At 37.7% G+C, this 16368-nt stretch overlaps 1 protein-coding gene across 1 annotated transcript in view; it reads left to right on the top strand.

The window, feature by feature from the left end:
- The first annotated feature begins 6285 nt into the window (after positions 1-6285).
- LOC107102790 (zinc finger E-box-binding homeobox 2-like) overlaps positions 6286-16368 on the top strand; it is a 42815-nt gene continuing 32732 nt past the window's right edge. The window contains exon 1 of the mRNA XM_015402225.1: positions 6286-6343. Within this exon, the coding sequence (XP_015257711.1) occupies positions 6286-6343 (58 nt within the window). The remainder of the gene's footprint in view (positions 6344-16368) is intronic.

Below are 16368 nucleotides of genomic sequence, written 5' to 3'. Positions count from 1 at the left end.
AACACAGAGATCTTTTTGCAGGCAGATGTTTTAAGTAATATATTTTAAAATATGGATGATGGTTGGATGGGAAAATATATAAATTTTAAATGCAATTAATATATTCTCATGGCTTGCTTTTTATGCTAACAATCATTTTTATTTTGATGTAAAATAATACATTTTTAATGACATTCTATTTTGGGCTGTGGCCATGAGGACCCCTGTCAGACTGCTTGTTCTTATGGGTGAACTATTGCAGGAATTCCTTTTCTCCTGTAGAGGGCAATACAACCCGAGAAAAAAAGAGTACCATTCAGCTTCATTCACACCATCCTTAACTATGTTATCATTACATGGTGTTTTGTTGTGTTGGATTACATACCCATTTGTTGACATATCCACACAGGTGGGTTGTTAAACTGCAGTGTGTGTTCATCTTCCTTTTTTTTTAATTTTTTTTTATCAAATTGATAATCCAGGAAGGATTCATTTTGTTCTGTGGACAAACTGGAAAACCCCTTGTTATGAATTAAAATAAGAGCACATAGCAGCCTGTTAGGGGCTGCAGTCACGTGCTACAGTCAGCTGCCAAGATAGAGTGAATGAGCTTTCAAAGTGGCTGTTCTTGATTACATCAGTGCCTGGACTGACTCTCTGTGGTCAGTTGAAACTCTCACTAGTGCCCACTAACTGATGAACGATGTAGGAAAGAAAAACTAAAACCTGTTTTGTAAAATGCTATCAGCCACACCCTGTGTCTTTTATTAAAGTGCATAAGGGAAAATGGCCTTAATTGGAGTGTGTGTGAAAACATCATAAAGCATCCATAAAAGCAGTCTCCAATCTTTTTGAATTTAAAATGATGTCAGTTTTATTTGTAACCTCTGCATCACACAGGCTAAGCTTTTTAAACTTGCCATACTTCTTGAGACATTCTGCAAAAACAGTGCAGAGATAACACTATATAATCTGTAATTTCCAAATACAATAACATGTTAATGATATATCAGAAATATTTGTCAAATTAAATTATAGATAAAGCACCATAGTTACTCTTTAATTATAAATAATGTGGATTAAAGAATATAATACCTGTGAGACAATTAAGCTTTTGCTCTGACAAAATCTACTTTTCTACAGCCTCATATCATTTCAAATTTGTTCAATTTAAGTCTGATATTTGTAAGAAAGGCTTTAAAAGTTTAACAGAAAATATGGTCGCTAGCTTCACTTTCTACAGCAGTGAATTGTTTTTGGGTTCAGGGGCCCCAGTGTGCTCAGACTGTTGGCATTGTGGTGTTGCGGCATGGCATAGTGGACCCACAGCAGCCACTACTGCCTGGCAGTGGTGCTAAAAGCTGACTCATTTGCTCCAAGGCAAAGGGGAAGTTTTCCTGACGGACTATTGATTTGCAATCTGGCATATCCACATTCGATTTATAACAATAGCAACGTTTCCACAAAGGAATCCCATTAAAATTGTGTTTAAAGGATAGGGGGAAGTTGGCAGGGTAATAAAGAACAGAAGAGTCCCATTTTTATGGGTTTGGATGAGATGGACTCCACACATTTGAGAAAATGTCAGATCAGGTAATAACTGAGCTAGCTGCCACTACAGGCCTGTACCCAACTTAAATAGAGTGGGGGGGGTCTCAATGTATAGAGTTGTGGTGAAAAAATGTGGATTACATAAAAAACTGTCCACTTGATGAAACAAACATAGTGGACATAGTAAAAAGTTTTAAATTCAGTTGCCCTTTTTTAGCCTCTATGTAGACTTGGTCTGGATTTCAACTTTAACATTTTGGCTTTACCTTTTTTTTTTTTTTTTTACATGTAATGACATAGTTCAGATGGCAGTTTGTGGTTTTGTCTTAAGGTTAGATTTAACAATTTAAGTGCTTATAGAAACTGTTAGATAACCAGAGTAGTTTACTTTACCTTGTCATTATACAGTGTGAAAGGTGCTGATGTAGGTAAAAACTGTGCCAATTTTTATTTTTATTTTTTACCTTTTTCTACTGCAATAAATATGATGGATTTCAATTCAAGGCTTTTGCAAACATCTCAAACAGGGGTGGCAATAGTTGTGAGAGGTCTTATAAAGATATGCACTACAGTAATTTTTGGTGAATGTTCTGATGTAATATTAGTTAAATCTGTTGGAACATACAGAGGCAGGTTGCTTTACACCATTATCCAATCCTTGTGTAAAAATATGCAGAATCAATGCAAAAATCAGACTTATTGATGTTTTGTTTTATTTTGTTCAATGTTTTGTCCCTTCTATATTAACTTTACATAAATCTGAGTGGTTAATGTTTACAAAAACGGAAGTCCATTTAACCCAAGAAAAAAAAAGTAGTTCAAAAATGTTATCATATTTAAGGGGTTCAAAAGATTTTTGCTTTTTTTTATTGATATATTTGTAATTTTAAAATATTGCCCAGACAATACAAAGGAACTATTCCTAATAGTGTTTACTACTTAAACACATCTTATCTAAAGTAGTAACAGCTCAAGATATGAAACAGGAGGAGATATCTGAATATATCCAAGCATAACAGGATGTGTGTAAAAGTGTCTGTATCCTAAAATATTTAACATGTTAGATTTAACTGATGCAAAGGCAGCATCATCAAGTGTTTCCAATGTGATCCTCACTTTTTAGAGTTACGAATGGAAAGGCCAAAATAAGAACAGAGTTTTTCAAATGCAAAGGAGTGGGCAACATAATGACTTTTTTCTTTTCTTGTCTGGCCATTCAGGAGGAGGCTTTTCTTTCCCTTTGTCACTTAGGTTGGCATATAATTAACTCCTGCTTAATATGCTGTGTAAGGGCTCTACTCCCCATGCAAGAGGCTTTGAACCCGTAGACCACAGACTGGGACAAAACCTCAGTAGGTCTGCTTCCTCCTTGCTCCCATAAATATATGTAAGAGAGAGTATTTCATGCTAAACAAACAATAGAAGTGGAAAATGATTCAAATCAATCCAGCCGTGTTTCCTTTGTTATAACAATGCAAAACTTTTTGATATTATTCTATAAAACAGCTTTTTATCAAGGGGACCAATGTGGAGTATAGTGATCAGCTTTGAGTTGAAGCAGTCAAGTACAACTGATCACAGTTTTTTTCCGTTATAAGGTGTAAAACTATGAAAACTTCTGCCTTTTAAAAAGAGCTCCCAGGACCTTTGCCGCACCTCCATATAAACCCCAAAGTTTATTGCCCACCTCCTCCCTCTCCTCTGCCCATCCCAACACAAAGGGCCAGGATGACCCCTCTGTCCCCCTGCTCCCTCCCCAGCTTTAGGATGCTTTCTCTTCCAGAATCTATTTAACAGAACAACCCCCAGCAAACGTAAATAAAGGCACCTACAGTGCCTCGGAAAATATCCACCACCTTAAATACAACATCATTATCATGGTTTTCCTAAATTTGAACAAAAAAGGCATATTCAGCATAGCATGAGAAGGCATCCACCCACCTGTAACTGGAGACCCCCTATATTAAATGCTGTGAAACCGAAGCCGTTTAGATGAAATCTTTTTACATCTTATAAAGCAGCTCATTCTGTAAAGTCCTCCGATGTTTATTGGAAAAGTAGTAGGTAACAAAAGAACACTAAATTATTTGAACATATCAAGAACTGTTCCGTTCACTGCAAATTGAAAAGATGGTGAAACAACAGCAAACCTGCATGAGAAGGCGAGGTGATCATTGAACAAAGAGGCAATCCAAAAGCCTCTGGTAACTCTGAATCAGCTATAGAGATCTATGACTCATCTAGAAGAATCTGTTAAAAGGACAGTTACTTGTGCATTTGTGCAAGTAACTTTAACAGTTACTTGTGCAGTTAGAATTCAGAATTGGCCATCTTGATTTAGGTGAAAGCATCAACATGCACACATGCACTGTGCACAAGGAATTTCATAGTTGTGTACTTGTGCATAGTTACTTGTGCATAAGTAACTGTGCACAAGGAGTTTCATACTTGTGTACGTGTCCACAAGTATAAAATATCTTTTCAAAAATTTGTCCAAACAAACTTTGGCCAAATTTGAATGCTTTGGAACACATGTAAAAATGCTATGTGGATGAAAACATATTGAAGATAGCACTTTATCCACAGATTGAATACATTTATATATATGTGTGGGCTTTGTATCAATAGTGTTTTTGAAATAAAGTGCAAGATGAGGATAATTTTCCACAGATTCATTTATAGTCTGTCATTACATTTATTTTTATCACCTGTTTCAGCAACCTATCTGTAGGAGAAGACAAAAAAGAAGAAACTACAAGTAAAAGTGGAAAGTAAAAGTGTTAGCATGTTAGGGTTGACATTTGAGGTGAGTCACGCGAAAAGCGAAATAAAATCTCATTATCCCAATTCAGTCACTTTGGTGAATTTGAGTTTCTACATCTGGAAAGAGGTTCAACTAGCCTTATTTAACGTTCAAGAAATGCCACTGTTATACAGTGATTTTGCCTGTTTTTCACCAACCTGCAAGAGAATTTTACCGTTGCGAAAAAGTAATGCTAAATACTGTACATCAGCTTGAACACAATATAATAGTGGTGGCTGCATGATGCTGTGGGACACTTTTCTTCAGGAGGGACAGGGAAGCTGTGTAGAGTTAATGAAGGGGTGAATGTGTTTTATATCAAAGAATGTTCATGTGTAATAATGGCCTAGTCAAAGTTTAAACCTGAATCCAACTGAACACATATAAAAAGACATATGAATTGATTTCCATTGTTGCTCTACATCCAATCTGACTCAGCCTGGTGATGAATAACTGGCAAAAAATTCAGCTTCTAAATGTGCAAACTTATTCCCACGGCTAATACAAAAAATATGCTACATTTCAATTTTTTTTTTTTTTTACTAAATTAAACCATGTATATTACCCTTCAAATGAAAAATTATGCACGCCTTTGTGTTAGCATCTCACAAATATTCCACTAAAATACCAAAGTATGTGGTGGTAAAGGGACGAAAATAAAAACGTTCAAGGGGTGTAAATACTTTGACAAGATAGTTTTTAACAAAGTAAAAATACTGGAAATTGTTGCAGGCACTGGGGAGAAAATGTACTCTAAAATATAAAGTAAAACTTTAATTTGTTTTGTAAATAACTATATAGTGAGATGGTATAGACATTTAATGGAGTAATTGCATCCAACAGTAAAATTTTATAGTAATTGTTTGATCTTTTGGGGTCACTTTGCTGATTTAAAAAAAAAAATCCTTAAATCATCCAGAGAACATTGTAGATATTTTCTTTTTGATTCGTTTTATCTTTAACATTTCTAGTCTATACAACAGTATTCAATTGTTGTTTGTTTTCTACCCATAGATTATATTTTGCACCTTGGAAAGCTGACCCCCCAAAAAAAAGGTGCCACAAAAAAAAAGCCAAGGTGGGGGTCCTGTACGCTGCGTTAGAGGTGTCATTTTTACTTAGGATGTTGTTTTCATTTGCAAAACAGATTACAGTGTAGGTTGCAACACAAAGCGCAGCTGATGCACCACTTCCTAGAGCCATCCAGGGATGAATGGGGCCGCGGGACGGGGTCCACTCCGGGATACTGCGGCGCAGGTGCGATATACATAACAGTCAGGCTTGTAAAACCTGAAGGGGAGTACATGGAAGGGGGTGTGAGGGCGCATACCTGTTCTCATTAACCTGCTGTTAGTGTAATCTCCTCTTTGGTGAGAAAAGATGCAGCTGGAGTTAACGGCCTCATTTGCACCTCATTAATGAGCAGATTGGAGTCACAGGGAGATCACCCCATTCATCTTATATATATATATATATATATATATATATATATATATATATATATATATATATATATATATATATATATATTACAGATATAAATATATAGATATAGAGAAGTGCATGCAATGTATTGCATGTAACATGTATAGTAGTTTCGGGATTCCCTCACTGGATATGCAGCAACATTAGATATTGCTTAAATTGGCCCCTAAGAGATATATAAGGGTGTTTATCTCTAGTCATGCCCGCGTCCCGCTACTTTTGAGGAAGGTGCGCGTTTACGATGCCAAGTCTGATCTCAGGGCCAGCCTCTGCTGCTGACATCACCTCCACGTCTCGTCGCCGCTGCTTGGAGTCCCATCAAGGTCTGAGGCTCCCGCTGTGAGCGCAGGCGATGCCTCTGCGCCATTCATTCTCTGGCGAGGCGCTCAGGACGCAACAGCCGCTGCGCGCCCCGCAGGACCGCTTCTTATTTATTTGACCCTAAACAGAACTAAAAACGTTCGGCCATGACAGAAGAAAGCAGGGGGAAGCGAAGGAAACAAGCCAACCCGAAAAGAAATCGAGGTAAAGTAAAACACTCTGCGCTGGAAAGTTTGAAGAAGTTGGTGAGTGATGCGGTGGGAGGTGTTGCTGCAGCGGGCAGATAGAGAGACATCAGAAAAGCGGCTTTAACTCTGGTTTTCAGATATAAAAGCTATCTTAAAAAAAAATCTACTTTGCACAACTTTTTTTTTTTTTTGCACAAGGCGTTGGTGGTCAACTTTATTCGATTCACACATAGCCTATTGGAAAGGATTAAAGTCTAAACTGAATTATAAGCAACCACATTTAATCCGAAAAGGATGGTTGTTCTACCTGCTCATACCTGTAGTCTTCTGATAAAAAAAGTGTGATTCGGTTTATGGGGAAAATGGATAAATCTCAACATGCAATTGGATGTAGAAATACCCCAAATTATTGCGTAAAATTGTCTTAAATAATCTTTATACTAATCTGCGTCCTTTACTATCAGGATTCTTTTTTTTTCTTTAAAAATTATTTCTTTATGGTCAAACTTTACTTTGGTCTTTAAAGTTTCTTTGTAAAGTTTCTTCTCAGTCATATGAGAGTTTTCATGTTTTACTTGGGTTTTGTTCGTTTTGTCTTTTACTTTCTTTATATTTAATTAGTTGAGATGGATAACAAAACATGGAGAGATGAAAGAACCAAAGTTTTTATACTGTTAATGGCTTTTTTATATACATAATTGACTATCCCACATATTTACTGCTTTAAAAACTAAAGCATTTACACCAAACTGTACCAAAATAATAAAAAATAATATATTGATTATTTTAATAAAATGTTTTTAATCACATTACTTATATTAACCTTATCTACAATTACTTGCTGGGTTAGGTTAGCTCAAAGGTTTTAGATGATGTCAGTTTATCAGTTTGAGTGCACTTCCTACAGAAGCATCTGAGAGGGACTTCCAGATAGCAGGCCCAGTTTAGAAACTTATAAGGCTCTGTGTTGCATGTTTTAAACTGTGCCTCTTTGAGGCTCTCAAACACAACACCTGCATCAAAGCAACATCTGTAAAACAATATTTGTTCTTCTTGCCTTTTAATGTTGTCTGGGAAAATAAGTTAGAATCAACCTCGAACTCTAAAATTATCCAGGGATTGTTTCTCTAAACCTACACTTGACCCAGAAACTTTCTAAATATCAGCTTAGCTTGGGTAAACTTACAGCAAACAACTTCTGAATGATGATTTTCTAAACAAATTGCATGGCTGATGAGTGCCAGGAGTATCCTGAAACTGATTCTTTATTTTTTTCACTATGAACTCGAAGTTTAACCCTTTAAAGCTAACAGTGCACGGATAAGTTCATGTTGTTTTTCTGTTTGGTGCAGATTTTTGTTTAAAGCTTTAAGCTGCCAGTTTTGTGTTTTTTCTCTCTCTCTCTTTCTCACTCTCTATGTCTTGCATCACTTTTCATTAAATCTGCCACAGGTTTTTCATACATACAGTTTTAACTTAATCAGAGGTTAAAGGAATTCAAAGAATATTGGAGTTTAATAATTAAAGCAAATGGTCTTTATCATCTTTTTAAAAAGTTTTAAGATTAGTGCATCTAAGAGAATGCTGTTTGCTGTTGCGTTTATTAACCAGGAAATAGTGGAAATATATAATTTTAATGCATTCAATCAATAGGGGGGAAACAAATTTTCATTTGTAAACTCGGCTCCAAAGACGGTGCCAATTAAGGAAAAATCGCTGATTCCTGCAACTGATTGGTTCATCTCAAATTACAATAAATCCTGGTTTCAATTGCTTGTTTCTTTAAGAGAGCAATTTTCTGCAGGAGGACATCTGAACACAATCAAGGCTTTTATGAAGGTTTCTTTAAAACCATCACAAACCATACAACCAGTGTCTTTAGAATGTCATGCAGATATCTGCTACAAAGGGCTTGCCTGTTTATCAGGTATCTGATATGGTTTCCTCAATAATTCAAAAAGATGTTGATTTCAGCTTGGTGTCACCAGGGTGAGGCACTCTCTGGCATGCTCAGGGCTCACGGTAACTCAGTGTTATCGTGTGCACGCGTTCACCTTTGACAGTTTGTCGACCGACTGTGCACCGTTTCACAAATCAACAGCAGCACTCTGCTGTGAAAGCTAAACAGATAACAATCCTACTTCTTACTTCCCTGACAGTTTTTTTGAACCTGCTGCAGAAAGGAGAGTTAACATCCCTCCCGCAGCACATCTTGAAACACATAATTAACTGCAGGCCTTTAAGTACTCAAAGTATTTTCGAAAATCTTTACGAGACTAACAATACATTGATATGAAACCATATATATATATACACATAGTGAATCTTCATATATTAGGTGTGATCTCATGCAAGTAACACATGGCACACAAGCCTTAGTGCCACAGTCGTAACAGTAGGCGTATGTTGCATGTGCAGTGTTATGCATCCTCATGTCAGAGTGGAAATGTACGCGTTTAAAAGCTGCCTGCAGGATTTGGAATGTGAGCAGGGAGTTAAAGGTCCTTGATAAAACCAACTGAATTTGGCAGGCTGCACTCATAAGACAGCGATTTGAGGATCCTTTCCAAACCAGAAGAAAGAGGAAAAATATAGGCTGGCTTTTCTTCTCTCTTCGAGGCGCCTATTGATTATGTCTCCGTCTCCCCTAATAAAAATGTCAATGTTCAGCGATATAAAGCAATGTGAAGAAATTACAGCATTTCATTCCTGGCAGATTGGAAACAGAACAGGCATCAAGAAATAGAAAATATACATCTGAAGAAGATTGTATGTGATACGTTTTTGTAAATGATCATCAAGTGTGTGAATTGTTGGGATTAGCTTTGATAGTTCATAGTTCAGAACTTTTGAATTGGTGGTTATTTGATACTTGAAGTGACTTATTCACCGAAATCCTTGATTTGGACAGAGTACCTACAGTCCTCTGTAAAACTAGCTAAAGAATACATTGACTTGCCAAAGCATTCATCCCCTTTTAACATTCCTCTATTTTGTCGTATAACAACCACAAACATAAATCCAAAAAGTGTGGCATGCATTTATATGAAGCTTGTCTGATTCTTTACTTCGCCTCCACCCGGATCCCGCTTTGCACAATTTTTTAAGTTCAGGCATAATAAATGGAGAACATTGCAGCCTCCATTCTCAAGTCTTGCATAGATTCCCAGTTTTATTTAGACCCAGATATTGACGGGGCCTTTTCACATAGTAAACCTTAATCTACACACCAATGCAGCTTTGGGACTGGAGGGATTGCTCCAGGATTGCCCTGCACTTAATTCTCACCCAGTTTGCTATACTCACTGAGGGAAAGCATCCCCGCAGCATGACGATGCCACCACCATGTTTCACATTGGGTTGATGTATTTAAATAGAACTGTAGTATTTTAATCTCAATGCAGAATATTCAATGTGGGTTTCTTCTGACCACAGCATCCCCTGATTCAGTTTTTTTCTGTGCTCTTCATGGCGTGTGGCAATCATTAAACAGGACTTCCTATGCCTTTTTTTGTCAACGATGTTCTTTTTTTTTTTGCTACTCCTTAATGGAGATCCCATTTATGGAGTGAATCAATAATATTTTTCCCGTTGCCAAATTTTTCTACCTGAGCAGTAGAACTCTGCAGCCCCCCTAGAGTTACAGCTCTCTTTAATGCATATAACAGGAATATTCTTCTTTTTTTTTTTTTTTTACTTTGCCTCTTTAAAAAAAAACAAACAAAAAAACAGAATATATGCACAGGTTATATCCATAAAAACTTTGATCTATTTTATCTTCTTCTTCAAGCAGTCATTGATCTTTTAAGTATTTTTTTTTAAATATTTATTATAATTTTTTTGCGTGTACCAGCACCCTCTCAAACAAATCTAACTTTTTTTTTTATTATTCCAAAGTACGACTGTTTTTTATTTCCCGACTTACAAACTTATCTGTTTCTGTTTTAACACTCCTTATATTTTGTTACTTCATTACAGGCCTCACTCTATTGTTGAGTACATGTGGCTTTTTTTTAACAAAAAATAACTCCTCGTTTCTGTTTCCATCGCTCCCTTTCTTATTTTTCTTCTTTTTTCAAGTGCCAATTTATTTAAACTCTTTCCCCCTTTTTCTTCTTTCTCCTTCATTGATTTCCAAACCCCAGCCTTTGTGTGCAGCTGGAGTCCAGCTGTGTGTCTGTGACTGTGCATGTACATATGCACGCATACATGTGTTTGTGTGGGGTTTTTTTTTTCTGGCACTGCGCTGCCACCATGAGCATAGCTCACTGTACACAAAGGAATCAAACAACAACTAAAAAAGAAGAGGGAGGGGGGAGTAGACAGAATGGGGGTAAAGTTTTCTAACATAAAAAAATCATAAAGAGGCTGGGCCATTTGGATCAGTCTGACCTGCACAGATGAGAGGTGTGGAGACCGAGGCAGCAATGAAGAGCCCAGGCACCACAGTTTTATTACCAGGATTCTTCAAGGGCCCCAGTCCAGGCATCAGAAGCAGTGGGTGGGTGGGACAGAAGAAGAAAGGAGGATGACAGTGATGTGAAGTGATGGGGCTGACAGAGCTGCAGAGCATAAAACACAGTTCTGCAGTGTAAGAAAACGAGAGATGGAGAGGTTCAACGATACTTGAAGGGTAAAGGCAGAGAAACTAGGATGGGTGACAGAACGTGGGATATTCAAAAAACGTTTCCTCACTCTCTCCTCAACATTCCCACAGCTTCAGTCGTCGCTGGTCTGCATGTGTTTAAAGCCACATCTCCACAGCAGTTATAGGGAGTCCCTTTGACTGAGGCTCTTTTTCAGTCATCGCATGTTTATTTAATTATTCCTCATTCTCATGTTTGAGATGTAGCCAAGGTATTTCTGTTCCCAGCTACATGTTCCTACGCATGGCTGCCACACCGACTATCTACTACAATAGGAAAACGATGAGGAAAAAAAACCCCTCAAAAAATAAAGATTTTAAACCACTGAAAGCAGTGATTACCCATAGTGAAAGTGGAACAAGGAATTGTGTTTTCTGTTAGTAAAGCATGCACAATCCTTCTTGTATTTTCTTAAGACTTTAACTGACAGAACAGCCAGCAAGGATTTTGAAGTTGGAACAGAAGGATATGTCGTTCTTTTATATTTACAAATAGATTAGGGAAAAGTGTGCCAAGCATTGGTATTCCTCCCTCCTGATTTATTACTTTGTATAATTTCTTGTCACTGCAGTTACAGCTGCAAGTCATTTGAGGTTTGTCTCTACCAGCTTTGCATGACAAGACACTGAAGTATTCACCAGTATTTGTTGCCAGCTAGCTTAAATTCAGTCAGATTGGGCCGATAGCTTCTGCAAACATCAACCGGATTTAGGCTTGGACTTTTGATGGGACAATCTAACCAGTAAATGTGGTTTGATTTAACATAGCCTGTTGTAGCTCTGGATGTTTAGAGTTGCCCTACTGGAAGCTGAACCTCTGCCTCGATCTTTAAACCTTTAAAGTCTCTAACAGGTTTTTTTCCCCCAGTATTACCCTGCATTTTGTTCCATTCATCTCCTCAACAAACTGGCCAGCTTCCCTGTCCCTGCTAAAGAGATGCAGCAGTACAGCATAATTAGTTTTACATTAGATATGACAGTTTTCATGTCTTTCTTCCGCTGGTGCTTGTAGCACTCAGCCATGTTCCCAGAATGGCAAATGGCAAACAGGACTTTCTCCTGAGTGCATAGCTTTATTTCAATGGATCCACTTTAGTTGTGTGTCTCTGCTGTTTATCTAGAGATACTGTAGGACCTTTATTTGTTATCTGTTTTTTTAATAAATGCTCTCATTGCCCAACCCAATAAGACATATTTTATTTCTATTTAACCTATCAGGACTTGACAGAATGAATATAATCATTCTATGGCTACTAAAGGACATTTCTCACATGTAGTTCTTATTTAGGTGCTTTAGAGTAAAGCGGTATAAACACAAATATATACAGTTGTGCTTTCATTTTTCTTTTTTTTTTGTAAAAAAATAAAATTCACCCTCAGGTCATAAATATTTGCTCATCTATGTTGGTCTAACACTTCAAATCCTAATAGATTTCTGGTGAAGTTCTGGTTGTGTATATACAAAACTTTAGTAACAAATAGTAATAATAACATGGTTAAAGCTAACTAAAAGAAATAAAAGTCAACAGAGATGATGAGAAGCTTAAATGTGAGGCTTATATCTGAGGGTCTCACCTTTTAACTGTAATATAACACCCTAAGCCGCAAAACGCTTGACACGTGCATCTATGTTTAAAGGTTTCTGGTGATGTTCCTGTCGAACATATAATGCCTTCCGTATTTTTTCAAGTTTTCTATTCCTAACAAACTTCTGTTTTTCTTAATAAACATATTTTACCTGATAAAGTAGAATAAACGTGCAAGAAGCAGAGTCTTATTGTTTAGGTTAATCGTTTCTTATCTCACACCTTTTCCATTTGCAGCAGTCTTATAAAGGTCTCCGTCATTTCTTTTGCAGTAGGGTTAAATCTATTTGTAGATCTTCCTTTATTGCAGACAGACCATGGTTGTGTATTTGATGTGTTGCATGTGTTTGAGTTTAAAACCGTCCACATAGGAAAGCTTGCCGCGTTCACTTTATAGATATGTGCAGTTTTATCACATCTCAAATTAAATTTGGAAACGCTGCTTCAGCTGTCATGTATTACAAGGGCCAGATGGGTGGCAGAGAAAGAGAGAGTGAGAAATAGAGGAGAGGTAGGAGAGCAGACAGGGGAAGAGCAGTTTGGCAGGCAGCTGGTAGGTCCCATTCAGCCGGCCAAGAGAGACTTACTTTTAGCCCATGGCGGGAGTAGATATAAAAAGGGTAGCAGGTTAAATGAGGAAGTTTGATTTGTGGTGTGTTTTAGCATCAACAGCAGTTTTTAGGTTCTGCCTCGATCACCTCTGAAAGGCAACAGAACATCACACTTGACATGAGGAAGCTCAAGTGGCATCAGCAGTTTAACGCTGTATATCTCACCTGATTTGCAGCCTCACTGTCACTCCTTCTATTATTGTCTTTATCTCTGAGTTGATATGAATTATTATGCTCACTTTAATTCCACCAGCGGCAGAAAATTTAGACCTCTGACGATATAGCCAAATTCAGATAATCTCTTTAGCAAGGCATAATGCATAAGACAGAATAGGGAAGCGTCCCCTTTTTCACCGTATCCCCCAACAAAATAAGTGAGAAGTTGTTAAAAACTATGTCATGCAACTGATACAGGGCATAGACCGTGGTGTTTTTTCACACTATACAGCATGAGGTAGATAAAAAAGTAAACTACGGTCTCAGCTCCTGTTAGTTGACAGCAGATCTTTGCTGAAGCTTATTTAGGGACATCCCATAGCTTCTCATTAAAGTTTGTTCTTGTGAGGTTTGAAGCTGGACTTTCTGTAAACTTTATTTTATGAAATGGAGCCTAGGCGGAAGTACAATTAAGGAAACTCATTATTCAGATAACACCATTTCAACCCACCTCCAGCCCCTCCTCCATCATTGTAGCTAAAGCTTCATCAGAGTGTCATTCCCCCCGGACTCTTACTGCGTTCCCTGTCTTTAACGGTCTGGCAGAAGACCGCCATGTTGAGCCTGGTTCTGCCAGAGGTTTCTTCCCAACTGGGAGTTTTTCCTCTCCACTGTCGCTTCCTGCTTGCTCATCGTGGACAGGTTCTATCAACCCGTGTTATCCAACTGGACTTCCGTCTTCCAGGTCCCTGAGTGAAGCTCTAGTATCAGCTCAGGCAATCCACTGGATCTCCCCATAAAGCTCAGCATACCATCTCGCTAACCAGCAGTCTACAGACTGACCAACTTCATCTATCTCCACTCCACCACCAGTTTTTGGCCTGGGGGGGAAACATCCCTATTCTTTGCTCCTGTTCATGCATATCTATCAAAATTAAGCATTATGTTTTCTGCCTAGGTCTGAGCGCCAAAGACAAAGTAATTGTATCAATAAATTTCTCCTAATTGTCTTTTCTCCTAATGTGAGTTTTTCAGATTGAAACAGAAATTGGTCACAGGCTGAATGGGAGTATAGTTGCTACCTGTGAGGCCTTAGAACGTCCCGGGTTCTAAGCATGACTGATGCCTTTAAAAATAGTGACTGGTCCTTCTCTCTATTCATATGTGGACTCATTTACTCTTCAAAGCAGCGTAAAAGATTTTAAACAAAGTGCATAAGAGATCAAGCTGTTTACTGATTCAGTTGCACATAAAAAATGGTTTATTAAAAAATATTTATTTTTATTAAAAATATCTAAAAGTATTCAAACACACAAGATGTCCGATTACTGAGAAAACAAAAATCAGTTATCCAGTTTTTTTGTGGTTAACAGTGTGTCTGAATGGCGTCAGGTGTATTATGGTAAATGGCCTGTACTTATATAGCGCATGCTTTACACTACATTCAGTCAAGCTACACTGCAACCACAGCTGCCATGGGGCTTGCTGACAGGTGCTTTACACAGGCTCTGACCACCATCAGTAGGCAATGCGAGTGTCAAGCCTGACCTGGGGCTTGAACCGACAACCCATCTGATGCCACTGTTGTGCCTAATATATCAGTTAATACAATTAGATTATTCAGTTTTGTACAAAGGAAAAATCTTTCAGGTTTCTCTTCAAATGTTGGTGTGCAGCTGTGATTTTAGCGAGAGTTGATCATGCATACTGGCAAAAAATAAAAACTTACAGGGGGTGGTGGCAAACAGCAGATGTAGAGAACAACGGGGATAAACTGAGGAAAGAAAAAACGAAACAAAAACAACTCATTTTAAATGAATTTAGGTGAGAGATATTTAGGTTCCATTGTATGAATAACTTTCTCCTTCTTTAACCACCAATATAGCCCTTTAAATAAGGGGTAGTAGAAGCTGCTTCTCTCTGATTGATTATGATAATGTTTTCAAGCTAAACATGATATAAAAGGAGGGCATGGGCTTGAAGGGAGTTCCCCGTGGCCCTTGTACATGAAGAAGAGAAGGTGTATGAAGTCGTTAGGAAGTCTGGAGATTCTGAAGTAAGGTCTTGAGGATTTTTTTCTCAGAGTCCCCCAATGAGGGTGGCGGGCATGCAGATGAGCTTCCCTTACACGGTTTCTGACAGTTTGTGCAGAATTTCTTTGGTTACATAAACCGATTGTTTCAGAGGCTGTTTGAGTGGCTGGTCTCAGGTGATCTTGGAGGTGAGCATGCTGAATGTGGAGATCCTGGGCTGGTGTGGTTAAACATGGTCTGCGGTTGTGAGGCTGGTTGGATGTACTGCCAAATTCACTGAAACGCCTTTGGAGATGGCTTATGGTAGAGAAATGAACATTCAATGCAAGAGCATTAACTCTGGTTGATGTTCCTGCTGTCAGCATGCCAATTGCCCGCTCCCTCAAATCTTGCGTCTTTTGTGGCATTGTGCTGTGTGATAAAACTGTACCTTAGACAGTGGCCTTTTATTGTGGGAAGTCTAAGGCACTGCACTAATCATAGTGTCTAATCAGCATCTTGATATGGCACACCGGTGAGGTGGATTATCTCAGCAAAGGAGAAGTGCTCACTATCAAAGATTTAGGCTGATTTGTGAACATTTGAAGGAAATGGTGATATTGTGTGTTTTAAAAATGTTTAGGTCTTTGATCGTTCATCTCATAAAAAATGAGAGCAAAACCAAAAGTGTTGCATTTATATTTCTGTTGAGTGTAGTTGCTAACCAAAGTGCCAGGAAGCTCCTATGTTGAAATCTGATTACAAGCAAGACAAAATTTAAGCTTTGGAGATAAAATTCTGACCAGAGAGTCACGGTGTTGAAGCTAAAGAAATACCCCCAATTAACAGACTACAGATGGTCAAACCAATTAAACATCAGCTAATAATATTTCTGTTGTATAAAACAAAGAGTGGCAAGTTATTCAAACTTGTTCCTTAAACATAATGCTAAAATAAAAATAAAAAGAATATGAAATATATATATATATATATATATATATATATATATATATATATATATATATATATAT

This window comes from Cyprinodon variegatus, unplaced genomic scaffold (genome assembly GCF_000732505.1).
Source record: "Cyprinodon variegatus isolate N-32 unplaced genomic scaffold, C_variegatus-1.0 Scaffold34, whole genome shotgun sequence".
Lineage (NCBI taxonomy): Eukaryota > Metazoa > Chordata > Actinopteri > Cyprinodontiformes > Cyprinodontidae > Cyprinodon > Cyprinodon variegatus.
This window is presented reverse-complemented; position numbering and strand designations above follow the sequence as displayed.